This window comes from Dendrobates tinctorius, unplaced genomic scaffold (genome assembly GCF_039654945.1).
Source record: "Dendrobates tinctorius isolate UK_male_01 unplaced genomic scaffold, ASM3965494v1 ptg000107l, whole genome shotgun sequence".
NCBI classification, from domain to species: Eukaryota; Metazoa; Chordata; class Amphibia; order Anura; family Dendrobatidae; genus Dendrobates; species Dendrobates tinctorius.
Window position 1 is genome coordinate 36,710,687 of NW_027361775.1, and position 27,633 is coordinate 36,738,319.

General features: G+C 40.0%; 1 protein-coding gene across 1 annotated transcript in view; it reads right to left on the bottom strand.

Annotated features, from left to right (window-relative positions):
* Positions 1-27,633, bottom strand: part of LOC141100758 (uncharacterized) — a 450,303-nt gene that overhangs the window by 417,265 nt on the left and 5,405 nt on the right. Inside the window, 15 exon segments of the mRNA XM_073589442.1 lie at positions 11,115-11,228; positions 11,385-11,495; positions 11,867-11,986; positions 12,789-12,917; positions 13,402-14,163; positions 14,722-14,793; positions 14,836-14,850; positions 15,829-22,505; positions 23,529-23,919; positions 24,649-24,779; positions 25,803-26,193; positions 26,299-26,391; positions 26,548-27,053; positions 27,111-27,330; positions 27,436-27,531. Of these exon segments, the coding sequence (XP_073445543.1) occupies positions 11,115-11,228; positions 11,385-11,495; positions 11,867-11,986; positions 12,789-12,917; positions 13,402-14,163; positions 14,722-14,793; positions 14,836-14,850; positions 15,829-22,505; positions 23,529-23,919; positions 24,649-24,779; positions 25,803-26,193; positions 26,299-26,391; positions 26,548-27,053; positions 27,111-27,330; positions 27,436-27,531 (9,828 nt within the window).

Consider the following 27,633-nt stretch of genomic DNA (forward strand, 5'->3'; position numbering starts at 1 on the left):
TGCCTGTGACCAAAGTGACGAGAGGATAATGGAGATTTTGAATCTCTGCGTACACTTTTGGACACTGGACACTTGTGGATTGTGTGAGGCCCACTGATATCTGAGCGCTATGTGACATGCTCGATGGCACAGCTGCCTGTGACCAAAGTGACGAGAGGATAATGGAGATTTTGAATCTCTGCGTACACTTTTGGACACTGGACACTTGTAGATTGTGTGAGGCCCACTGATATCTGAGCGCTATGTGACACGCTCGATGGCACAGCTGCCTGTGACCAAAGTGACGAGAGGATAATAGAGATTTTGAATCTCTGCGTACACTTTTGGACACTGGACACTTGTAGATTGTGTGAGGCCCACTGATATCTGAGCGCTATGTGACACGCTCGATGGCACAGCTGCCTGTGACCAAAGTGACGAGAGGATAATGGAGATTTTGAATCTCTGCGTACACTTTTGGACACTGGACACTTGTAGATTGTGTGAGGCCCACTGATATCTGAGCGCTATGTGACACGCTCGATGGCACAGCTGCCTGTGACCAAAGTGACGAGAGGATAATGGAGATTTTGAATCTCTGCGTACACTTTTGGACACTGGACACTTGTAGATTGTGTGAGGCCCACTGATATCTGAGCGCTATGTGACACGCTCGATGGCACAGCTGCCTGTGACCAAAGTGACGAGAGGATAATGGAGATTTTGAATCTCTGCGTACACTTTTGGACACTGGACACTTGTAGATTGTGTGAGGCCCACTGATATCTGAGCGCTATGTGACACGCTCGATGGCACAGCTGCCTGTGACCAAAGTGACGAGAGGATAATGGAGATTTTGAATCTCTGCGTACACTTTTGGACACTGGACACTTGTAGATTGTGTGAGGCCCACTGATATCTGGGCGCTATGTGACACGCTCGATGGCACAGCTGCCTGTGACCAAAGTGACGAGAGGATAATGGAGATTTTGAATCTCTGCGTACACTTTTGGACACTGGACACTTGTGGATTGTGTGAGGCCCACTGATATCTGAGCGCTATGTGACACGCTCGATGGCACAGCTGCCTGTGACCAAAGTGACGAGAGGATAATGGAGATTTTGAATCTCTGCGTACACTTTTGGACACTGGACACTTGTAGATTGTGTGAGGCCCACTGATATCTGAGCGCTATGTGACACGCTCGATGGCACAGCTGCCTGTGACCAAAGTGACGAGAGGATAATGGAGATTTTGAATCTCTGCGTACACTTTTGGACACTGGACACTTGTAGATTGTGTGAGGCCCACTGATATCTGAGCGCTATGTGACACGCTCGATGGCACAGCTGCCTGTGACCAAAGTGACGAGAGGATAATGGAGATTTTGAATCTCTGCGTACACTTTTGGACACTGGACACTTGTGGATTGTGTGAGGCCCACTGATATCTGAGCGCTATGTGACATGCTCGATGGCACAGCTGCCTGTGACCAAAGTGACGAGAGGATAATGGAGATTTTGAATCTCTGCGTACACTTTTGGACACTGGACACTTGTGGATTGTGTGAGGCCCACTGATATCTGAGCGCTATGTGACACGCTCGATGGCACAGCTGTGACAAAAGTGACTAGAGGATAAGGGAGATTGGATTGCTTTTAAAAAAGCAGTTTGCAGAGCAGTGGGTAAACAGCAATGCCAGCGTGTCAGGAAGCCTTAAAAGGCAGCCCAACAACCAACACCACTGATACACCACAGTATAGCCTCCCCTTGCACTGCACACACAGTGACTTGTGTGTTGTGCAGGCCAAATCGCTAGCAGCAGAAGCAGTTTTTTTGTCTTCTTCCCTGCCTAACGCTCTCCCTACAGAATCAGCAGCAACCTCTCCCTATACTAAGATCAGCAGAAGTAAGATGGCGGTCGGCGTGCACGCCCTTTTATACCCCCTGTGACGCCCACCAAAGCAAGCCAATCACTTGCATGCCCTTCTGAAAGATAGTGGTGACCCGTGCCTAGGTCATCACGTTGCCCACAGTGTCCGTGGATCCTGATTGGCTGAAAAAGAGCGCAAAACAAACTTTTGAAACGCGACTTTGGCGCGTAAGTCGCCGACCTCGTGGCCGACCTCATCCTAGGGTCGGGTTTCGTTTCATGAAACCCGACTTTGCCAAAAGTCGGCGACTTTTGAATTTTTTCGACCCGTTTCGCTCAACTCTATGTAGAACAGTACCAGCAAATACTCAAGATAATGCAAATTACAGAGTCTCACCCTTCCACTGACTCACAGGGATTAGAGCTGCTTCCAGGGCCCACAATCCCCACTAGTAGTTCCCTGCTTTTGGTGGGCCTCCACAGAAAGGAGGTAAGGACAAGCTTAGGAAGCTAACCAAGAGTAGTGATGTATGGGGCCAGGTGATCTGATTGTCCAAACCTGGATTCTTTGAGATGTCTTTGCAGTTTCAGTGATGGTCAATAAAGCAGTCCTGTGTTATTCCTCAACCAGTGTCCAGAGATCAAGAGAAAGATGTGAAAGAGGTTAACTCGCATTGTTCGATTATGTAATCTATTTGCATCGTTTTTTAACAAACTGGCTGTCCTGGATAATGTGCAATCAACATACCAGCAAACATCATTGTTCAATGACCCTCTATCACTGTCTTGCAAAGATAGCAGACAATAAGTTGTAGGTGCTGATATAAGATGAAAAACATTAGCCATTCATCCATTTAGAAATATCAGTTTAACCTACAAGAAAAGTAAATACTTCAGAAAACAGTTTTTGATTCTGTGCCTACTGAATTTACATCTGGCATAATTAAGAAGAAATACTGTGCCGTCACATTCCTCCCCTTTCTTAATTAGTCCAGAAGACTGCTGGATCCTATAAAGCGTGGCTGTTGATGGGGTTTCCAGACATGATAGGCTTCCGGTCATCTTTCTCTACTTGTCCACAGTCCAATGGCATTTCCATGGTCTTTGCCTTTTTATGGAAGACAGAACAATTATAGGACTGTAAGACCAGACTCCAACTGAGTAAACGGTCGAGTCCCCAGCAGTCCGATTTAGCCAACTTATAGGATTGAGATTGGTTATGACCATAAAACCCTTGCCGTATAGGTAGGGCTGCAATATTTTTGGGGCCCAGACTATGGCCAAGCATTCTTTTTCTATTGTGACGTATACCCTCTCCCGGTCCAACAGCTTACGGGAGACACAGATTATCAAGTGTTCTTGACCATCATTCCCCACTTGACTAAGTACAGCTCCCAATCCAGTGTCCGATGTGTCTGTTTGGACAATAAACTGGTGGTGGAAGTCAGGGGCAGTCTGAACTGGGCTTTGGGCTAGCCTGGTTTTCAACTGGAGGAATGCGGACTCACATTATGGGGTCCAGATGAGATTGCAGGCATATTGTTTGGTGTTAACGTAAGTGAGGGGCTTTGCTAATATACTGTAATTGGGGATAAGCTTTCTATAATAGATTGCTGTCCCTAGGAATGTGCGTACCTGTTTTTGGTTGGCTGGGCAAGGCCACAGGGTAATGGTTTATACTTTTGCAGGTTCAGAATGAATGCACCCACTTCCCACAGGATGCCTCAGGTATAGTACCTCAGCCATCCCATCTGGCGCCTGTCGGGTCGGATGGTAAGCTGGGATTTTGCTACCCTCTGCAGCACCTCGGACACATGCTGAAGATGCCCTTCCCAGGTATCGTTGAAGATAGCGATATCATCCAGGTAGGCATGGCATACCCTTGACATCCCTCTAGTAACTGGTCCACCATCCTTTGGAAGACGGGCGGGGCGTTTTTAATCCCAAATAGCATGCTGGTAAATTCATACAGGCCAAAGTAGTGATGAACAGACTTCTCTTGAGCCTGTTTTGAGAGTGGGATCTACCAGTATCCCTTTCTCAATTCGACGATAGATCCACCTAACCTGTCTAGTTATTAATCCACCTGAGGCATGGGGTACACGTCTGTAACGGTGACCTGATAGTCCATACAGAAACCAGTATGCTTGTTTTTCTTAGGCATCAACACTACACTGGCTGCCCATGGGCTATGGAAAGGAACTACCCCCATCTCGGTCATCATCATTGTCAATACTGGAGGTGTCACCCAGGAGGCGGGTTGTCTGAGTGTTGTGACTACCCCTGTGTTGACATGACTCGTGAACAGGGATCTATATGTTTCAAGCAGTTTTGTTAAACTCTCTCTTACTAGCTCCACTGGCTCTTGCACTTTTCGCCAGTACAGCAATTCAAAAAGAGAGAACCCAGTAGAAATATGCGGCACCTGCTGGTAGATGAACAGGAGCTGCTGCAGGTTTTTCTCCCAGTCTCCACCTTTGGACTCCACATACTGACTAATGAGTTGCTTGAGCATTCCCTTGAAATGCTCACAGAACCCATTAGTTTTGGGTTAGTAGGGGGTGGTACACATGGGGAGAATACCATGTTTCTCCCAGAGGGACTGAATCGCTTAGGAACTGGGTCCCTTGGTCAGTCAGTACCCCGTGTGGAACCTCTACTTGACTAAAAATGTCCAGTAGAGCTTAAGCCATATGCACTACATTTATAGATGACAAGGCAGCAGCCTCCTGGTAGCGGGTGGCACAGTTGACCAGGGTGAGGATGAACCTCTTTATGCTGGAGCTGGTGACAGCTAAGGGGCCCACTAAACTGATGCCAACCCTCTAGAATGGTTTACCTATCAAGGGCATGAATTGGAGTGGGGCACAACATTGTGCACACCATCCGTTGACAAACTGGACATGATGCTCGATATTTCCACACTTCTTGAGCAACCTTTGGCCAAAAGAAACTATGCAGCGTATGGGCCCGAGTTCTTCTGACCCCAATGTGCCCAGCTGCAGGGATATTAAGGACCAAGCACAGGAGTTGTGGTCGATAGTGCTTGGGCACCATGAGCTGATGGACATGGGACGAGGGTTTCTCTGGGCAGGATGTGGGGTTTGACAATGTAATTCTCCATTTTACCATCTATATATCTGATTTCTTTCCCCAGGTTGAGCAGCTGCGATGCGGACAAGCTCTAGGATGGGGTCCGTGAGATGGGCTTCCCTAAATTCCTTGCTATCTGTCTCATCCCAATTAATGGTCAAAGTCTGGTCAGTTGTTAGTTGTACTCATGGCCGTCAGCTCAGAGGAGGATGATGGAGGCTTGGAGAGTGGGTTGTCCTCGAGATGGGAGGCAGAAGGATCCATGTCAGGGGTGACTTGGCATGGTTGCGGGTGATGACTGTGAAAAATTGGCTGGACAGTCCTTGTCCTAGGTCATTCCCCAAAATAACAGGTGTGGGGATGCCATCCTTGAGTCCCACTTCGACCTCTCACTGGTCCAGCTGCACATGGGCTAAAGGGATGTCCGAGCGCTGACCTCCAACTAGGGAGATGGTCATTTAGTGGCCTGGTAAATAATGTTCTGGTGGGACAATATCTGGACTGACCATAGTAGTGGAGGACCCAGTATCCCAAAGTCCCTGAGCCTGGATATTATCGACCTTGATCGGCTGGATGTGGCGATGGAGGTTGCCATAGAAAATGGACGGGATATATCACTTCTGCTACTGGTATATCCAGGGAATAATATCCCTCAGACCCTGCTGGCTCATTTTGACAAATGATGACCTACTAGGCCAGGAGACAGGCTTCAGGCATGGGGCTCTGGCCCTGGGGACAATCTTTAGCAATGTTTCCAAGGCGCCCACATGTATAACAGGGTCGTGTGTTGGGCAAATCATGGGTACTGTTGCATTCTTTTGCCCTTGTGGGTTTTCTGCTGGGTAGCGGGATAATCCTGCTTGAGTGACTGGTGGCCAGTTGAATATTTGGTTGATGGGTCTTCTGGGATTTGGAGGCATATTGGGTCTTCAGCGGGGTTGGTTGGCTGTAAGCTCATCAGCCAATTGGGCTACTTGCTCTTGGGTGTCGGGCTTACTGTCAGCTACTCACTCATATTTCTGGGGCCATTTTCTTCAAAAGATGCTCAAGCACGATCACGTTCCACTGGTGGTAAGGGTACTAGAACTTCCAAAACTGATTCCATACCACAAGCCCTTTCCCCACTTGAGACTCCATGTCTCAATGCAACCAACAACTCATAAATTCAGTCTGCTGGGGACTGGGTTGATTCCTGACTGGCACTGGGTCCTTGCTCTGACAATTGCTCTGCGTGCATCTCAGCAAAGTTTTTGTAGTCTTCCATAATGTTCTGGGCATCCCAACGGACCAATTCCTTGATCAAATCTGACCAAGTGTTGGTGGTCTGGTATTTAACCCGTTTAAGCTGGCACAGCTCCAGTAGTTGTTGCTTTTTGATGCAACTATACATTCACCCTGATCCTCTTCCCAAGGCCGAGTTGGTGGGGTTGGACATGGTGGCATCCAAAACCTGCTGTGTATGCCTCACCTATGGTCTGCTGGGTCTGTCAATATGCCTTCGTGGTTGTGGATCCTGCTGGGCAAAGAAATGTCTCATTGTTGCTGCCATATGTATAGACACAGGGTCAATGGATGCTCTTGTCCACTGGCCCAGCTGTCTTTAGAATAACTGCATGGACCAGGGTTTATACCACTGAACATCCGTTCTCTCTTCCTGTGGGCAGGACACTAATCAGACAACAAAGGGTGAGGATAAAACAGTGTAGCAATCATTTATTGAACCAACAACACACAATAGCATGTACAGGTGCTTCTCACAAAATTAGAATATCATCAAAAAGTGCATTTATTTCAGTTCTTCAATACAAAAAATAATTCTCATATATTATGTAGAGTCATTAGAAACAGAGTGATCTATTTCAAGTGTTTATTTCTGTTAATGTTAATGATTATGGCTTAGAGCCAATGAAAACCCAAAAGTCATTATCTCAGTAAATTAGAATACTTTATAACACCAGCTTGAAAACTGATTTTAAAATCGGAAATGTGGACCTACTGAAATGTATGTTCAGTAAATGCACTCAATACTTGGTCGGGGCTCCTTTTGCATCAATTACTGCATCAATGCAGTGGGGTATGAAGGCGATCAGCCTGTGGCACTGCTGAGGTGTTATGGAAGCCCAAGTTGCTTTGATAGCAGTCTTCAGCCTGTCTGCATTGTTGGGTCTGTTGTCTCTCATCTTCCTCTTGACAATAAGGTCAGGCAAGTTTGCTGGCCAATCAAGCACAGTGATACTGTTGTTTTTAAACCAGGTATTGGTACTTTTGGCAGTGTGGACAGGTGCCAAGTCCTGCTGGAGAATGAAATTTCCATCTCCAAAAAGCTTGTCGGCAGAGAGAAGCATGAGTGCCCTAAAATTTCCTTGTAGATGGCTGCACTGACTTTGGTCTTGATAAATCACAGTGGACCTACACCAGCAGAAGACATGGCTCTGCAAACCATCACTGCTTGTGGAAACTCCACACTAAACGTCAAGCAGCTTGGATTTTGTGCATCTGAACTTTGCCTCCAGACTCTGGGACCTTGATTTCCAAATGAAATGCAAAATTTATGTACATCTGAAAGCAACACCTTGGACCACTGAGTAACAGTCCAGTTCTTTTTCTCCTTAGCCCCGGTAAGACACTTCAGGCATCATCTATTGGTCATGAGTGGCTTAACACAAGGAGTTCAACACTTGTTGCCCATGTCCTGGATATGTTTTTGTGTGGTGGCTCTTGAAGCAATGACACCAGCAGCAGTCCACTCCTTGTGAATCTCCCCCAAAATTTTGAATGACCTCCTTTTCTTAACAATCCTTTCAAGACTGCGGTGATCCCTTTTTCTACCACACATTTTCCTTCCACTCAACTTGCCATTATGTGCTTGGATACAGTACTCTGTGAACAGCCAGCTTCTTTCGCAATGACCTTTTGTGGCTTACCCTCCTTGTGGAGTGTGTCAATGACTGCCTTCTGGACATCTGTCAATTCAGCAGTCTTTCCCATGATTGTGGAGCCTACTGAAACAGACTAAGGGACTTTTTTAAAATGCATAGGAAGCCTTTGCAGATGTTTTTTATTAATTATTCGAATTTGCTGAGATAATGACTTTTCGGTTCTCATTGGATGTAAGCCATAATCATCAACATTAACAGAAATAAACACTTGAAATAGATCACTCTGTTTGTAGAGACTCTATATGTGAGTTTCACTTTTTGTATTGAATAACTACCGCTCTATTCTTGATAATCAGCCTTGATAGAGCTGATAGTGGAGGGTTACAGCTTCTGAATTTATACTTATATCATTACTATTCACTGATGCAGTTAATCTTTGAGTGCCACACTTAAACAATATATGTACCATCATTATGCGTATTGTTATCTAGATTAGTATATAGACAGCTACAATATTCTGACCATTGTGCAGACATTACAGTATGGGGTATTTATACAGTATACTGTATATATACATAGCACTCCTTGCTCTACTTACTTCTGTTACTTCTTTGCTCAATTTTCTATGTGTGTTTACTTTGTTTTCTGTTTTTAACATTTTTCTAATAAAACTTAAACAATTTTATTTATATAGCATGGCCTCATGGTTCTCTTTATATTTAATGTTAGCTTTGACATAATGGTTATCAAAAATTTAGGGGAAACCACATCGGTTTTTTTTTCATTTATTTATAAAGTAGGTGCTGTCAAATGAATACTTCCATCAGCTGCCTCCTGTATTCACGGTTATTAATGGCAGCAGGCATAGTCTGATTGGAGTAGTACTCTCTCATCAGCTGACACTTCTGTGACTGGAGATAAACTTTTTACCTCTGGTCACAGCTGCTGGCTCACACTATCATCTGAAATGTGGGAGCCGCAGCTGTCTGACCGGTGATAATGATCTCACCACCAATCAAAGACAGTGTTTTGCCGTGCTGTCATGCAGATGACAGCGTGGCAAACAATACATGTTTGGGCCTCCCATTCTTTTGAACGGGGTCCAGGTTCGGTTTGGGTACTGTTCTGGTATCTGAACCAAACTTTTATTAACTGTTCGGCCTAACCCGCTGGACCCTAACATCCAGGGGTTCGCCTATCACTAGTCACCAACGTCTAAGGTTAAGTTCACATTAGCATTCGGGGGCTTTGCTGAGGGCTGCGTTCGTCCTCCATTAAGCTCCGCCTACTTCCGCATACTTCTGCATGCGTCCTGTGTACCAATATTTAACATTGGGTATGCAGGACATGCGAATGTATGCGGATGCATCATTTTGACAGCCCCGCCGTCTACACAAAATGCAACTTGTTGCATTCCCATGCAGTCGGCAGGCACATCAAAACAAGGCATCCGCATACATCTGCATATGTCCGCATGTCACCTTCCTCATGATCCAGGATACCTCACGAGGTCAGATTTTGCATGGTGCCCCAGATCGATGTCAGATGACAGTAATTTTGCATTTCTTCCATTTTCTTACAATTGCACCAACAGTTGTCTCCTTCTGACCAAGCATCTTACTTATGGTTTTGTAGCACATTCCAGCTTTTTTCCGGTCTATGATCTTGTCACTGACATCCTTAGAAAGCTCTTTGGTCTTGCCCATGTTGTACAGGTTAGAGTCAGACTGACTGATTGAGTCTATGGACAGGAGTCTTTAATAAAGGCAACTAAGTAAGACAGCTGTCTTTAATGCAGGTAACGAGTTGATTAGAGCGTCTAACTGGTCTGTAGGAGCCAAAACTCTTACAGGTTGGTAGAGGATCAAATACTTATTTCTCACTGCAAAATGAAAATACATTTATATAATTTATACAATGTGATTTTCTGGATTTTAGTTTTGATATCTATCTCTCGATGTTAAAATTAACCTGCCCTTAAAATTACAGACTGTTCATGTCTTTGTCAGTGGTGAAATTTATAAAATCAGCAAGGGATCAAATATTTATTTCCTCCACTGTATGCGTAATAATGAAAAATGACACCGGAAAAAGTATTGAACACAAGAAGAAAAAGAGGTGCAAAAAGCCATTGAAAGTCATGACACCGCCTGAATTCTGTCAGTAATTAGATAGCAATACTGCCACTTAGGGAAAAATAATGTCATGTGGTTCAACAGAAGGCCTATAAAAATGTGTCTCATTACCAAGGTACTACACAAGAAACATATCATGATGGGTAAAACCAGTGAGATGTCTCAAGACCTTCGCAACCTTATTCTTTCAAAACATAATGATGACGTTGGTAACAGAAGAATTTCTAAACTGATCAAGCTTCCAGTGAACAATGTAGTGGCCATCATCCAGAAGTGGAAAGAACATCATTTCACCATCAATCGGCCACAGCCAATTGCTTCCCGCAATATTTCAGACAAAGGAGTTAAAAGATTTATCAGAATAGTTGTTCAAGATCCAAGAACCACCTGTGAAGAGCTACATAAAGCGCTGGAATCAGCAGGTATAATTTTTTAAAAGAAAACAATATAATAATAACCTTAAAGCAATCAAACTAAACAAAAAGCATATTGAAGCGAGTTTAAAGTTTTCTCCACAACATTTTAAAAAGCCTATGAAATATTGGGAGAATATAGTGTGGTCAGATGAGACAAAAATTGAATATTTTGGATGTCATGATGCACACCTTGTTTGAAGGCCAAAAGGCACTGCATATCACCCGAAAAACATCATACTGACAGTGAAGTTTGGAGGTGGGAATCACATGGTGTTGGGCTGTTTTTCAGCATATGACACTTGAAAACTTAATAAGCTTGAAGGAAGGGTGAATATTTTGAGACATGCTTGAAGAAAATATGCTGCCATCTACCAGAATGATGACGGTGAAACAGGGGTGGACATTTCAGCAAGAAAATTATCCCAAACACACAGCCAAGGAAACTCTCTGTTTATTTCAGTGAAAGAAAATAAAGCTGTAGAATGATCCAGTAAGCGTGTCCAATACTTTTTCCCCCTTGTCGTTTCTCATTATTACACATATCTTAATTAATGTACATTTATGGTTTGATTTCTTTGCTTGTGTGGATTGAGGGGGTTGTTACCGAAATCTGCTGATAATTTCTTATCAGTAGCAACTTTAGAAACATATTTACTTAGAAAATTGGTGACATGTTAAATACTTAGTTCCCCTGCTGTATATACTGTATGAAAAAGAAAACCAGCATCACCATCTTACCTATAGTACACTGCGGTCCTGTCCATCCGGGTATACACTGACACGTGTAGGAGCCAAGGGTATTAATACAGGTGCCTCTAGAACAGGGGTTGTTTGTAGAACATTCATCAATATCTACAGAACAAAAATGAAATAAAGACTGAAATCCATAATAATATAATTCCATGTAATGCATTAATCCAAGATAAAGATCCAGTGACAAACAGCCCAGCTATAGGACAATTACCTACAATACATTATGTCTTATTTCATTTGGAAACACTTTCTTACCTGTGTTACAAGTTTGTCCCTCCCATCCACTGACGCAGGAGCAGGTAAATCCATGTAGTCCATTATGACACAGGCCATGAACGCAAGAGGAATTACTGCAATAATCTTTTTCTAATAAACAATAATAAATCAGATTATTTCATATGACATAAGAGAAAAGATAGAAGCAGAATACAGAAACAGGATTGGATACTACATAGAGCGCAATATTTGTATACAGTTCAATTTGGGCTACAGGAAAATACACCTTGTTGTCAATTCTACAAAATACAAGGATTGTGACTGAGGTCTGGGTACATGGAGGTAAAATATACTCTATACTGGTACAACATACAATAATCTGAATTATTATGTTGTTAGTGAGGCAATAACCTTATATGTAATACATGTTATACAACTTTTCATGATTTGATGTCATTTTGATTACAGTTCTGCCATTCTTTGTAAAGCTTTATTAAACTAGAGTTAAAGTTTAGCCTCACGGATGCATTGTGTAGGGCTGACTGGATTTGGAGTATAACCATCTTGACACGAGCACTCATATCCACCGATCGTGTTGGAGCAGAACTGTTCACAGGTTTTCAGTTCACACTCATCGATATCTGAAAGTCACGAAAGTAGATCTGGTCTAGAATTTCTGTATTGTTACATTTAGGTAGATTAATAGATAAGAGATCCAAAAGAAAAGTGGGCAACACTCAAAATAGTTTTCATATGAAAATAAATTAGTGCATTATTGGACAATGTGAACAGCTGGCAATGTTTTGATTCAAATACAGGTTAGTTTTTGATAAGCTTCTCCTGTATTTAAACTGAATCATTGACACCTTTTTGTATGGGCCAAGAAAATATATATATATATATATATATATATATATATATATAGGAAAAAGTATTGTCTCTCCAGCGATCAGTCCAATGGTAGAGTAAAATATAACTTTTATTTTTCCATTAAAAAAGTTCCATGTTTCTTTAGTAACAATTTTGCATATAGTCAATCCCTTTTGGACGACAAGTTTCGACACTACATGTGTCTTCCTCCAGGTCATTTTCGGACTGATAGCTGGAGAAATAATACTATTTCTTTTACACGAAAGGATTTATCCCAATCCGTTTTCCGTGTGAACTGCAACCACAGGCTGGACTTATTCCTGGTTTTCTTCAAAGCGGTGAGCTGGCTGTGCCAAAAAATTCTTTTTTTTCCCTATATATATATATATATATACTGAGCGCTGCCCACTTTTTTCGATTTGTTATGTATTTAGGTTGTTGTGCTACAACCTGTCGGCTGGAATCAACTTACAGTATCTTGCTCAAGTGTTGATTTATTTGTTTTTTAAGATGGATAGTATTTAATGATTAATTGTTTTTTACTGATGTTCAAAACTAAGTTCCTAAACTCACCTAAACACATTCTCTCTAACTGTGCAGGATCAGGAATATAGCCATTGTTGCACAGACACGCAGGGGTCATAGTTCCAGGCTTGAAATAACACTTGCCATTCTCACAAGGAAGGTCGCACACGATAATTGCTAATAGAAAGAAATATTAAAGATACATAATTCCAGGTGATAATGCAAATAGAAGCTTATATGCATTGTTGTAATTAAATTAGAAATGTGCATTTTCTAACTGTAACTGATACAAAACATCCCTAAGACATTATAGTTTCTTTTATTTTCACCTCATAATAATGGCTGAGTTTTATAAAGTCATAAACTTGCACTGTTTAAATATAAAAGCTAGAACAAACAATAGATCTGCTTAAGACTATACTTCACAACATGTTCAGAAATTACAACAGTCATTTGCAGGTTTCAGTGTGTTCTCTTCAAAGCATGCCATATTTGACAACTTGATCTACTTCATAGCAGATATTTAGCTATAAGGCTAGCCATAATTTTAAATTTGAAATAAATACTAAAAACATAAAAGACACTTTCATTTCCAGGTAACACTTCTAAGCTAGTCATATAATTGCTTCACATTGGAATCTGAGGTAAATATACTACTTACGAGCTGTAGTTATGATTGTGGTTGTAGAATCGGCAAATGCAGAAGTAGTTGATAAGTATCCAAAAGGAGTTGAAATGCTTGTATATTGGGCGTTTGTTGACATCATGGTCCATGATGTCACTGGTGTATAGGATATTACAGTGGTATTCAGTGTGCCCGCAGATGTTAATAGTGTTGCGTATCCTGTGCTTACACCAGGCAAGGTGGACGGTGATGATGATACAGATGTTTCTGGCTTGACTGTACTGGTACTTTGCGTAGTTGTAGGTTCTATGGTGCTTAGTTTGGCTGTACTGGTAATATGTGAGGTGATGATAGGTATCCCAGAAGTTGAACTTCCTGCTGTATTTTGGATATCGGTTGTGGATGAGATAGTACTGCTTTTGATGATTTCTGCAGTAGGTTCTTTTCGAGTTGTGGACAGTTCTGGTGGAGTGCTAGGTTCTACTGAGTTTGTGGTCTTTTTTTCAGTTATGGAAGGTGATATTGGTGCTCTGTCAGGTGTACTGCTATCAACAGTTGATATACTTTCATCTGTAGTCAATTCTTGAGGAACAGTTGTAATGGTGTCAGGTGTCGATGCACTTTTAACTGTAGTCACTTCTGGATCATCACTTGTATTGATATTAGGTGTTGATATATTTTCATCTGTAGTCAATTTTAGAGAAGAACTTGTATGGCTATCAGCTGATGACATACTTTCATCTGAAGTCACTTCTAAAGCACCACTTGTACTGATATCAGGTGTTGATATGATTTCCTCTGTAGTCACTTTTTGATCAACACCTGTACTGATTTCAATTGTTGATATAATTTCATCTGTACTCACATCTAGAGAAAAACTTGTACTGGTATCTGAAGTTGATACACTTTCTGATGTAGACCCTTCTGAAGCAGCATGTGTACTAATTTCAGGTGTTGATATGCTTTCTGATGTAGTCACTTCTGGAGGAGCACTTGAACTGATATAAAGCGTTGGTACACCTTCTGATGTAGACCCTTCTGAAGCAGCACTTATACTGATATCAGTTGTTGATATACTTTCTTCTGTAGATCTTTCTGCATCAGTAATTGTACTGGTATCAGGTGTTGATATACTTTCTGATGTTGGCACTTTTGAAGGATCACTGGTACTGATATCAGTTGTTAATATGCCTTCTGTACTCACTTCCAAAATCACACTTGTTCTGATATCAGGTTCAGGTGTTGTTATTTCATCTGTAGTCCCTTCTAAAGGAGAACTCATTTTAATATCTGCTGTTGATATGCCTTCTTGTGTAAATCCTCCTGTAGCAGTACTGATTATAACTGTTGGTATACTTTCATCTGTAGTCACTTTTGGATCACTACTTGTACTGATTTCAGGTGTTGATATGCTTTTCTCTGTTGTCACTTCTAGAGGAGAGCTTATACTGATACCTGCTGTATATATACTTTCTTCTGTAGAGCCTTTTGGAGCAGCACTTGTACTAATATCAGGTGTTGATATAGTTTCTGATGTAGTCACTGCAAGAGTAGAACTTGTGGTAATTTCAGCTGTTGGTTTACTTTCATCTGTAGTCACTTCTTTAGTAACACTAATACTAATTTCAGCTGTGGTTTCAGTTGTAGTCACTCCTAATGGTAAACTTGTACTGCTATCTGAAGTTGATTTACCTTCTGATGTAGACCCTTCTAAGGCAACACTTGTGCTGATTTCAGCTGTTGATATGCTTTTTTCTGTAGACCCTTCTGGAGCAGTACTTGTATTGATATCAGATGCTGATATACTTTCTGATATAGTCACTTCCAGATTGTCACTTGTATTAATATCAGATGTAGTTATACTTTCATCTGTACTCTGTTGTGTAGCAGTACTTGTACTGATTGCAACTGTTGATAAACTTTCATCTGTGCTTACATCTGGATAACCACTAGGAGTAATAATAGCTGTTGATATACTCTCTTCTGCAGTCTCTTCTAGAGGAGAACTTGTACTTATAAATGTTGTTGATTTATTTTCTTCTGTAGACTCTTCTGTAACAGAACTTGTACTAATTTCAGCTGTTGATATACTTTCATCTGTAGTCACATCTGGATCACCACCTGTAATAATTTCAGCAGTTGGTATACTTTCACCTGAAGTCACTTCTGGAGCCAAACTTGTACTGATTTCAGCTGTTGATATAATTTCAGCTGTAGTCACTCCTACAGAAAAACTTGTACTGGAATCTGAAGTTGACACTACTTCTGATGTAGAACCTTCTAAAGAAACACGTGTACTGATATCAGGTATTGATATACTTTCTGATGTAGTCATTTTTTCAGCAGCACTTGTGCTGAGTTCAGCTGTAGTTATACTTTTTCCTGTAGACCCTTCTGGAGCAGTACTTGTACTGATTTCAGATGGGGAAATTCTTTCTGATGTAGTCACATCCAGATTGTCACTTGTGCTAATATCAGGTGCTGTTATACTTTCATCTGTACTCAGTTGTGCAGCAGAGCTTGTACTGATTGCAACTGTTGATAAACTTTCAACTGTGCTTACATCTAGATCATCACTAGTACTGATAATAGCTGTTGTTATACTCTCTTCTGTAGTCTTTAGTAAAGAAGAACTGGTACTTGTATATGTTGTTGAAATACTTTCCTCTGTAGACCCTTCTGGAGCAGAACTTGTACTGATTTCAGCTGTTGATATACTTTCATCAGTTGTCACTTCTGAATCACTGCTTGTACTGATATCAGCTGTTGGTATAATTTCAGCTGTAGTCACTCCTACAGGAAAACTTGTACTGGTATCTGAAGTTGATACACCTTCTGATGTAGAACCTTCTAAAGAAACACTTATACTGAAATCAGATGTTGATATACTTTGTGATGTAGACATTTCTGGAGAAGCACTTGTGATGACTTCAGCTGTTAATATACTTCCTTCTGTAGACCCTACTGGAGCAGTACTTGTACTGAAAACAGATGCTGATATACTTTCTGCTGTAGTTACCTCCAGATTGTCACTTGTAGTAATATCAGGTGCTGTTATACTTTCATCTGTACTCAGTTGTGTAGCAGAGCTTGTACTGATTGCAACTGTTGATAAACTTTCATCTGTGCTTACTTCTAGATCATCACTAGTACTGATAATAACTGTTGATATACTCTCTTCTGAAGTTGCTTCTAGAGTAGAACTTATACTTATATATGTTGTTGATATATCTTCTTCTGTATACCCTTCTGGAGCAGAACTTGTGCTGATTTCAGCTGTTCGAATATTTTCTTCTGTAGACCCTTCTGGAGCACTACTTGTACTGATATCAGCTGTTGGTATAATTTCAGCTGTAGTCACTCCTACAGGAAAACTTGTACTGGTATCTGAAGTTGATACACCTTCTGATGTAGAACCTTCTAAAGAAACACTTATACTGAAATCAGATGTTGATATACTTTGTGATGTAGACATTTCTGGAGAAGCACTTGTGATGACTTCAGCTGTTAATATACTTCCTTCTGTAGACCCTTCTGGAACATTACTTGTACTGATATCAGATGTTGATATACTTTCTGCTGTAGTCACTTCCAGATTGGCACTTGTGCTAATATCAGGTGCTGTTATACTTTCATCTGTAGTCAGTTGTGGTGCAGAGCTTGTACTGATGGCAACTGTTGATAAACTTTCATCTGTGCTTACTTCTAGATAATCACTAGTACTGATAATAACTGTCGATATACTCTCTTCTGAAGCTGCATCTAGAGTAGATCTTAAACTTATATATGTTGTTGAAAAACTTTCTTCTGTAGACCCTTCTGGAGCAGAACTTGCACTGATTTCAGCTGTTGATATACTTTCATCAGTTGTCATTTCTTGTTCACTGCTTGTACTGACTTCAGCTGTTGGTATACTTTCTTCTGTAGACCCTTCTGGAGCAGAACTTGTAGTGATTTCAGCTGTTGGTATAATTTCAGTTGTAGTTTCTCCTAGAGTAAATCTTGTACTGGTATCTGAAGTTGATACTACTTCTGATGTAGACCCTTCTAAAGTAACACTTGAACTGATATCAGGTGTTGATATACTTTGAAATGTCATCATTTCTGGAGCACTTGTACTAATTTCAGCTGTTGAAATGCTTTCTTCTGTAGACCCTTCTGGAGCAGTACTTGTACTTACATCAGATGTTGACATACTTTCTGATGTTGTCGCTTTCAGATTGTCACTTGTACTAATATCAGGTGTTGTTATACTTTCATCTGTATTCAGTTGTGTAGCAGTACTTGTACCGATTGCAACTGTTGGCAAACTGTCATCTGTGCTTACATCTACATCATCACTAGTACTGATCATAGCTGTCGATATACTATCTTCTGATGTCATTTCTAGAGTAGAACTTGTAGTTATAAATGTTGTTGATAAAGTTACTTCTGTAGACCCTTCTGGAACAGAACTTATACTGATTTCAGCTGTTGATATACTTTCATCAGTTGTCACTTCTGGATCACTGCTTGTACTGACTCCAGCTGTTGGTATACTTTCTTCTGTAGTAACTTCTGGAGAGACACTTGAACTGATTTCAGCTGTTGATGTAATTTCAGCTGTAGTCATTCCTACAGGAAAATTTGTACTGGTATCTGAAGTTGATACATTGTCTGATGTAGACCCTTCTGGAACATTACTTGTACTGATATCAGATGTTGATATACTTTCTGCTGTTGTCACTTCCAGATTGGCACTTGTGCTAATATCAGGTGCTGTTATACTTTCATCTGTAGTCAGTTGTGGTGCAGAGCTTGTACTGATGGCAACTGTTGATAAACTTTCATCTGTGCTTACTTCTAGATAATCACTAGTACTGATAATAACTGTCGATATACTCTCTTCTGAAGCTGCTTCTAGAGTAGATCTTAAACTTATATATGTTGTCGAAAAACTTTCTTCTGTAGACCCTTCTGGAGCAGAACTTGCACTGCTTTCAGCTGTTGATATACTTTCATCAGTTGCCATTTCTTGTTCACTGCTTGTACTGACTTCAGCTGTTGGTATACTTTGTTCTGTAGACTCTTCTGGAGCAGAACTTGTAGTGATTTCAGCTGTTGGTACAATTTCAGTTGTAGTTTCTCCTAGAGTAAATCTTGTACTGGTATCTGAAGTTGATACTACTTCTGATGTAGACCCTTCTAAAGTAACACTTGAACTGATATCAGGTGTTGATATACTTTGAAATGTCGTCATTTCTGGAGCACTTGTACTAATTTCAGCTGTTGAAATGCTTTCTTCTGTAGACCCTTCTGGAGCATTACTTGTATTGATATCAGATGTTGATATACTTTCTGATGTAGTCACTTCCAGACTGTCACTTGTACTAATATCAGGTGGTGTTATACTTTCATCTGTATTCAGTTGTGTAGCAGTACTTGTACCGATTGCAACTGTTGGCAAACTGTCATCTGTGCTTACATCTACATCATCACTAGTACTGATCCTAGCTGTCGATATACTATCTTCTGATGTCATTTCTAGAGTAGAACTTGTAGTTATAAATGTTGTTGATATCGTTTCTTCTGTAGACCCTTCTGGAACAGAACTTAGACTGATTTCAGCTGTTGATATACTTTCATCAGTTGTCACTTCTGGATCACTGCTTGTACTGACTCCAGCTGTTGGTACACTTTCTTCTGTAATAACTTCTGGAGAGACACTTGAACTGATTTCAGCTGTTGATATAATTTCAGCTGTAGTCATTCCTACAGGAAAACTTGTACTGGTATCTGAAGTTGATACACTGTCTGATGTAGACCCTTCTGGAACATTACTTGTACTGATATCAGATGTTGATATACTTTCTGCTGTAGTCACTTCCAGATTGGCACTTGTGCTAATATCAGGTGCTGTTATACTTTCATCTGTAGTCAGTTGTGGTGCAGAGCTTGTACTGATGGCAACTGTTGATAAACTTTCATCTGTGCTTACTTCTAGATAATCACTAGTACTGATAATAACTGTCGATATACTCTCTTCTGAAGCTGCTTCTAGAGTAGATATTAAACTTATATATGTTGTTGAAAAAGTTTCTTCTGTAGACCCTTCTGGAGCAGAACTTGCACTGATTTCAGCTGTTGATATACTTTCATCAGTTGTCATTTCTTGTTCACTGCTTGTACTGACTTCAGCTGTTGGTATACTTTCTTCTGTAGACCCTTCTGGAGCAGAACTTGTAGTGATTTCAGCTGTTGGTATAATTTCAGTTGTAGTTTCTCCTAGAGTAAATCTTGTACTGTTATCTGAAGTTGATACTACTTCTGATGTAGACCCTTCTAAAGTAACACTTGAACTGATATCAGGTGTTGATATACTTTGAAATGTCGTCATTTCTGGAGCACTTGTACTAATTTCAGCTGTTGAAATGCTTTCTTCTGTAGACCCTTCTGGAGCAGTACTTGTACTTACATCAGATGTTGACATACTTTCTGATGTTGTCGCTTTCAGATTGTCACTTGTACTAATATCAGGTGGTGTTATACTTTCATCTGTATTCAGTTGTGTAGCAGTACTTGTACCGATTGCAACTGTTGGCAAACTGTCATCTGTGCTTACATCTACATCATCACTAGTACTGATCATAGCTGTCGATATACTATCTTCTGATGTCATTTCTAGAGTAGAACTTGTAGTTATAAATGTTGTTGATAAAGTTACTTCTGTAGACCCTTCTGGAACAGAACTTAGACTGATTTCAGCTGTTGATATACTTTCATCAGTTGTCACTTCTGGATCACTGCTTGTACTGACTCCAGCTGTTGGTATACTTTCTTCTGTAGTAACTTCTGGAGAGACACTTGAACTGATTTCAGCTGTTGATGTAATTTCAGCTGTAGTCATTCCTACAGGAAAATTTGTACTGGTATCTAAAGTTGATACACTGTCTGATGTAGACCCTTCTGGAACATTACTTGTACTGATATCAGACGTTGATATACTTTCTGCTGTACTCACTTCCAGATTGGCACTTGTGCTAATATCAGGTGCTGTTATACTTTCATCTGTAGTCAGTTGTGTAGCAGAGCTTGTACTGATGGCAACTGTTGATAAACTTTCATCTGTGCTTACTTCTAGATAATCACTAGTACTAATAATAACTGTCGATATACTCTCTTCTGAAGCTGCTTCTAGAGTAGATCTTAAACTTATATATGTTGTCGAAAAACTTTCTTCTGTAGACCCTTCTGGAGCAGAACTTGCACTGCTTTCAGCTGTTGATATACTTTCATCAGTTGCCATTTCTTGTTCACTGCTTGTACTGACTTCAGCTGTTGGTATACTTTGTTCTGTAGACTCTTCTGGAGCAGAACTTGTAGTGATTTCAGCTGTTGGTACAATTTCAGTTGTAGTTTCTCCTAGAGTAAATCTTGTACTGGTATCTGAAGTTGATACTACTTCTGATGTAGACCCTTCTAAAGTAACACTTGAACTGATATCAGGTGTTGATATACTTTGAAATGTCGTCATTTCTGGAGCACTTGTACTAATTTCAGCTGTTGAAATGCTTTCTTCTGTAGACCCTTCTGGAGCATTACTTGTATTGATATCAGATGTTGATATACTTTCTGATGTAGTCACTTCCAGACTGTCACTTGTACTAATATCAGGTGGTGTTATACTTTCATCTGTATTCAGTTGTGTAGCAGTACTTGTACCGATTGCAACTGTTGGCAAACTGTCATCTGTGCTTACATCTACATCATCACTAGTACTGATCCTAGCTGTCGATATACTATCTTCTGATGTCATTTCTAGAGTAGAACTTGTAGTTATAAATGTTGTTGATATCGTTTCTTCTGTAGACCCTTCTGGAACAGAACTTAGACTGATTTCAGCTGTTGATATACTTTCATCAGTTGTCACTTCTGGATCACTGCTTGTACTGACTCCAGCTGTTGGTACACTTTCTTCTGTAATAACTTCTGGAGAGACACTTGAACTGATTTCAGCTGTTGATATAATTTCAGCTGTAGTCATTCCTACAGGAAAACTTGTACTGGTATCTGAAGTTGATACACTGTCTGATGTAGACCCTTCTGGAACATTACTTGTACTGATATCAGATGTTGATATACTTTCTGCTGTAGTCACTTCCAGATTGGCACTTGTGCTAATATCAGGTGCTGTTATACTTTCATCTGTAGTCAGTTGTGGTGCAGAGCTTGTACTGATGGCAACTGTTGATAAACTTTCATCTGTGCTTACTTCTAGATAATCACTAGTACTGATAATAACTGTCGATATACTCTCTTCTGAAGCTGCTTCTAGAGTAGATATTAAACTTATATATGTTGTTGAAAAAGTTTCTTCTGTAGACCCTTCTGGAGCAGAACTTGCACTGATTTCAGCTGTTGATATACTTTCATCAGTTGTCATTTCTTGTTCACTGCTTGTACTGACTTCAGCTGTTGGTATACTTTCTTCTGTAGACCCTTCTGGAGCAGAACTTGTAGTGATTTCAGCTGTTGGTATAATTTCAGTTGTAGTTTCTCCTAGAGTAAATCTTGTACTGGTATCTGAAGTTGATACTACTTCTGATGTAGACCCTTCTAAAGTAACATTTGAACTGATATCAGGTGTTGATATACTTTGAAATGTCGTCATTTCTGGAGCACTTGTACTAATTTCAGCTGTTGAAATGCTTTCTTCTGTAGACCCTTCTGGAGCAGTACTTGTACTTACATCAGATGTTGACATACTTTCTGATGTTGTCGCTTTCAGATTGTCACTTGTACTAATATCAGGTGTTGTTATACTTTCATCTGTATTCAGTTGTGTAGCAGTACTTGTACCGATTGCAACTGTTGGCAAACTGTCATCTGTGCTTACATCTACATCATCACTAGTACTGATCCTAGCTGTCGATATACTATCTTCTGATGTCATTTCTAGAGTAGAACTTGTAGTTATAAATGTTGTTGATTTCGTTTCTTCTGTAGACCCTTCTGGAGCAGAACTTATACTGATTTCAGCTGTTGATATACTTTCATCAGTTGTCACTTCTGGATCACTGCTTGTACTGACTCCAGCTGTTGGTATACTTTCTTCTGTAGTAACTTCTGGAGAGACACTTGAACTGATTTCAGCTGTTGATGTAATTTCAGCTGTAGTCATTCCTACAGGAAAATTTGTACTGGTATCTGAAGTTGATACACTGTCTGATGTAGACCCTTCTTGAACATTACTTGTACTGATATCAGATGTTGATATACTTTCTGCTGTAGTCACTTCCAGATTGGCACTTGTGCTAATATCAGGTGCTGTTATACTTTCATCTGTAGTCAGTTGTGGTGCAGAGCTTGTACTGATGGCAACTGTTGATAAACTTTCATCTGTGCTTACTTCTAGATAATCACTAGTACTGATAATAACTGTCGATATACTCTCTTCTGAAGCTGCTTCTAGAGTAGATCTTAAACTTATATATGTTGTCGAAAAACTTTCTTCTGTAGACCCTTCTGGAGCAGAACTTGCACTGCTTTCAGCTGTTGATATACTTTCATCAGTTGCCATTTCTTGTTCACTGCTTGTACTGACTTCAGCTGTTGGTATACTTTGTTCTGTAGACTCTTCTGGAGCAGAACTTGTAGTGATTTCAGCTGTTGGTACAATTTCAGTTGTAGTTTCTCCTAGAGTAAATCTTGTACTGGTATCTGAAGTTGATACTACTTCTGATGTAGACCCTTCTAAAGTAACACTTGAACTGATATCAGGTGTTGATATACTTTGAAATGTCGTCATTTCTGGAGCACTTGTACTAATTTCAGCTGTTGAAATGCTTTCTTCTGTAGACCCTTCTGGAGCATTACTTGTATTGATATCAGATGTTGATATACTTTCTGATGTAGTCACTTCCAGACTGTCACTTGTACTAATATCAGGTGGTGTTATACTTTCATCTGTATTCAGTTGTGTAGCAGTACTTGTACCGATTGCAACTGTTGGCAAACTGTCATCTGTGCTTACATCTACATCATCACTAGTACTGATCCTAGCTGTCGATATACTATCTTCTGATGTCATTTCTAGAGTAGAACTTGTAGTTATAAATGTTGTTGATATCGTTTCTTCTGTAGACCCTTCTGGAACAGAACTTAGACTGATTTCAGCTGTTGATATACTTTCATCAGTTGTCACTTCTGGATCACTGCTTGTACTGACTCCAGCTGTTGGTACACTTTCTTCTGTAATAACTTCTGGAGAGACACTTGAACTGATTTCAGCTGTTGATATAATTTCAGCTGTAGTCATTCCTACAGGAAAACTTGTACTGGTATCTGAAGTTGATACACTGTCTGATGTAGACCCTTCTGGAACATTACTTGTACTGATATCAGATGTTGATATACTTTCTGCTGTAGTCACTTCCAGATTGGCACTTGTGCTAATATCAGGTGCTGTTATACTTTCATCTGTAGTCAGTTGTGGTGCAGAGCTTGTACTGATGGCAACTGTTGATAAACTTTCATCTGTGCTTACTTCTAGATAATCACTAGTACTGATAATAACTGTCGATATACTCTCTTCTGAAGCTGCTTCTAGAGTAGATATTAAACTTATATATGTTGTTGAAAAAGTTTCTTCTGTAGACCCTTCTGGAGCAGAACTTGCACTGATTTCAGCTGTTGATATACTTTCATCAGTTGTCATTTCTTGTCCACTGCTTGTACTGACTTCAGCTGTTGGTATACTTTCTTCTGTAGACCCTTCTGGAGCAGAACTTGTAGTGATTTCAGCTGTTGGTATAATTTCAGTTGTAGTTTCTCCTAGAGTAAATCTTGTACTGTTATCTGAAGTTGATACTACTTCTGATGTAGACCCTTCTAAAGTAACACTTGAACTGATATCAGGTGTTGATATACTTTGAAATGTCGTCATTTCTGGAGCACTTGTACTAATTTCAGCTGTTGAAATGCTTTCTTCTGTAGACCCTTCTGGAGCAGTACTTGTACTTACATCAGATGTTGACATACTTTCTGATGTTGTCGCTTTCAGATTGTCACTTGTACTAATATCAGGTGGTGTTATACTTTCATCTGTATTCAGTTGTGTAGCAGTACTTGTACCGATTGCAACTGTTGGCAAACTGTCATCTGTGCTTACATCTACATCATCACTAGTACTGATCATAGCTGTCGATATACTATCTTCTGATGTCATTTCTAGAGTAGAACTTGTAGTTATAAATGTTGTTGATAAAGTTACTTCTGTAGACCCTTCTGGAACAGAACTTAGACTGATTTCAGCTGTTGATATACTTTCATCAGTTGTCACTTCTGGATCACTGCTTGTACTGACTCCAGCTGTTGGTATACTTTCTTCTGTAGTAACTTCTGGAGAGACACTTGAACTGATTTCAGCTGTTGATGTAATTTCAGCTGTAGTCATTCCTACAGGAAAATTTGTACTGGTATCTAAAGTTGATACACTGTCTGATGTAGACCCTTCTGGAACATTACTTGTACTGATATCAGACGTTGATATACTTTCTGCTGTACTCACTTCCAGATTGGCACTTGTGCTAATATCAGGTGCTGTTATACTTTCATCTGTAGTCAGTTGTGTAGCAGAGCTTGTACTGATGGCAACTGTTGATAAACTTTCATCTGTGCTTACTTCTAGATAATCACTAGTACTAATAATAACTGTCGATATACTCTCTTCTGAAGCTGCTTCTAGAGTAGATCTTAAACTTATATATGTTGTCGAAAAACTTTCTTCTGTAGACCCTTCTGGAGCAGAACTTGCACTGCTTTCAGCTGTTGATATACTTTCATCAGTTGCCATTTCTTGTTCACTGCTTGTACTGACTTCAGCTGTTGGTATACTTTGTTCTGTAGACTCTTCTGGAGCAGAACTTGTAGTGATTTCAGCTGTTGGTACAATTTCAGTTGTAGTTTCTCCTAGAGTAAATCTTGTACTGGTATCTGAAGTTGATACTACTTCTGATGTAGACCCTTCTAAGGTAACACTTGAACTGATATCAGGTGTTGATATACTTTGAAATGTCGTCATTTCTGGAGCACTTGTACTAATTTCAGCTGTTGAAATGCTTTCTTCTGTAGACCCTTCTGGAGCATTACTTGTATTGATATCAGATGTTGATATACTTTCTGATGTAGTCACTTCCAGACTGTCACTTGTACTAATATCAGGTGGTGTTATACTTTCATCTGTATTCAGTTGTGTAGCAGTACTTGTACCGATTGCAACTGTTGGCAAACTGTCATCTGTGCTTACATCTACATCATCACTAGTACTGATCCTAGCTGTCGATATACTATCTTCTGATGTCATTTCTAGAGTAGAACTTGTAGTTATAAATGTTGTTGATATCGTTTCTTCTGTAGACCCTTCTGGAACAGAACTTAGACTGATTTCAGCTGTTGATATACTTTCATCAGTTGTCACTTCTGGATCACTGCTTGTACTGACTCCAGCTGTTGGTACACTTTCTTCTGTAATAACTTCTGGAGAGACACTTGAACTGATTTCAGCTGTTGATATAATTTCAGCTGTAGTCATTCCTACAGGAAAACTTGTACTGGTATCTGAAGTTGATACACTGTCTGATGTAGACCCTTCTGGAACATTACTTGTACTGATATCAGATGTTGATATACTTTCTGCTGTAGTCACTTCCAGATTGGCACTTGTGCTAATATCAGGTGCTGTTATACTTTCATCTGTAGTCAGTTGTGGTGCAGAGCTTGTACTGATGGCAACTGTTGATAAACTTTCATCTGTGCTTACTTCTAGATAATCACTAGTACTGATAATAACTGTCGATATACTCTCTTCTGAAGCTGCTTCTAGAGTAGATCTTAAACTTATATATGTTGTTGAAAAAGTTTCTTCTGTAGACCCTTCTGGAGCAGAACTTGCACTGATTTCAGCTGTTGATATACTTTCATCAGTTGTCATTTCTTGTTCACTGCTTGTACTGACTTCAGCTGTTGGTATACTTTCTTCTGTAGACCCTTCTGGAGCAGAACTTGTAGTGATTTCAGCTGTTGGTATAATTTCAGTTGTAGTTTCTCCTAGAGTAAATCTTGTACTGGTATCTGAAGTTGATACTACTTCTGATGTAGACCCTTCTAAAGTAACACTTGAACTGATATCAGGTGTTGATATACTTTGAAATGTCGTCATTTCTGGAGCACTTGTACTAATTTCAGCTGTTGAAATGCTTTCTTCTGTAGACCCTTCTGGAGCAGTACTTGTACTTACATCAGATGTTGACATACTTTCTGATGTTGTCGCTTTCAGATTGTCACTTGTACTAATATCAGGTGTTGTTATACTTTCATCTGTATTCAGTTGTGTAGCAGTACTTGTACCGATTGCAACTGTTGGCAAACTGTCATCTGTGCTTACATCTACATCATCACTAGTACTGATCATAGCTGTCGATATACTATCTTCTGATGTCATTTCTAGAGTAGAACTTGTAGTTATAAATGTTGTTGATATCGTTTCTTCTGTAGACCCTTCTGGAACAGAACTTAGACTGATTTCAGCTGTTGATATACTTTCATCAGTTGTCACTTCTGGATCACTGCTTGTACTGACTCCAGCTGTTGGTATACTTTCTTCTGTAGTAACTTCTGGAGAAACACTTGAACTGATTTCAGCTGTTGATGTAATTTCAGCTGTAGTCATTCCTACAGGAAAATTTGTACTGGTATCTGAAGTTGATACACTGTCTGATGTAGACCCTTCTGGAACATTACTTGTACTGATATCAGATGTTGATATACTTTCTGCTGTAGTCACTTCCAGATTGACACTTGTGCTAATATCAGGTGCTGTTATACTTTCATCTGTAGTCAGTTGTGGTGCAGAGCTTGTACTGATGGCAACTGTTGATAAACTTTCATCTGTGCTTACTTCTAGATAATCACTAGTACTAATAATAACTGTCGATATACTCTCTTCTGAAGCTGCTTCTAGAGTAGATCTTAAACTTATATATGTTGTTGAAAAACTTTCTTCTGTAGACCCTTCTGGAGCAGAACTTGCACTGATTTCAGCTGTTGATATACTTTCATCAGTTGTCATTTCTTGTTCACTGCTTGTACTGACTTCAGCTGTTGGTATACTTTCCTCTGTAGACCCTTCTGGAGCAGAACTTGTAGTGATTTCAGCTGTCGGTATAATTTCAGTTGTAGTTTCTCCTAGAGTAAATCTTGTACTGGTATCTGAAGTTGATACTACTTCTG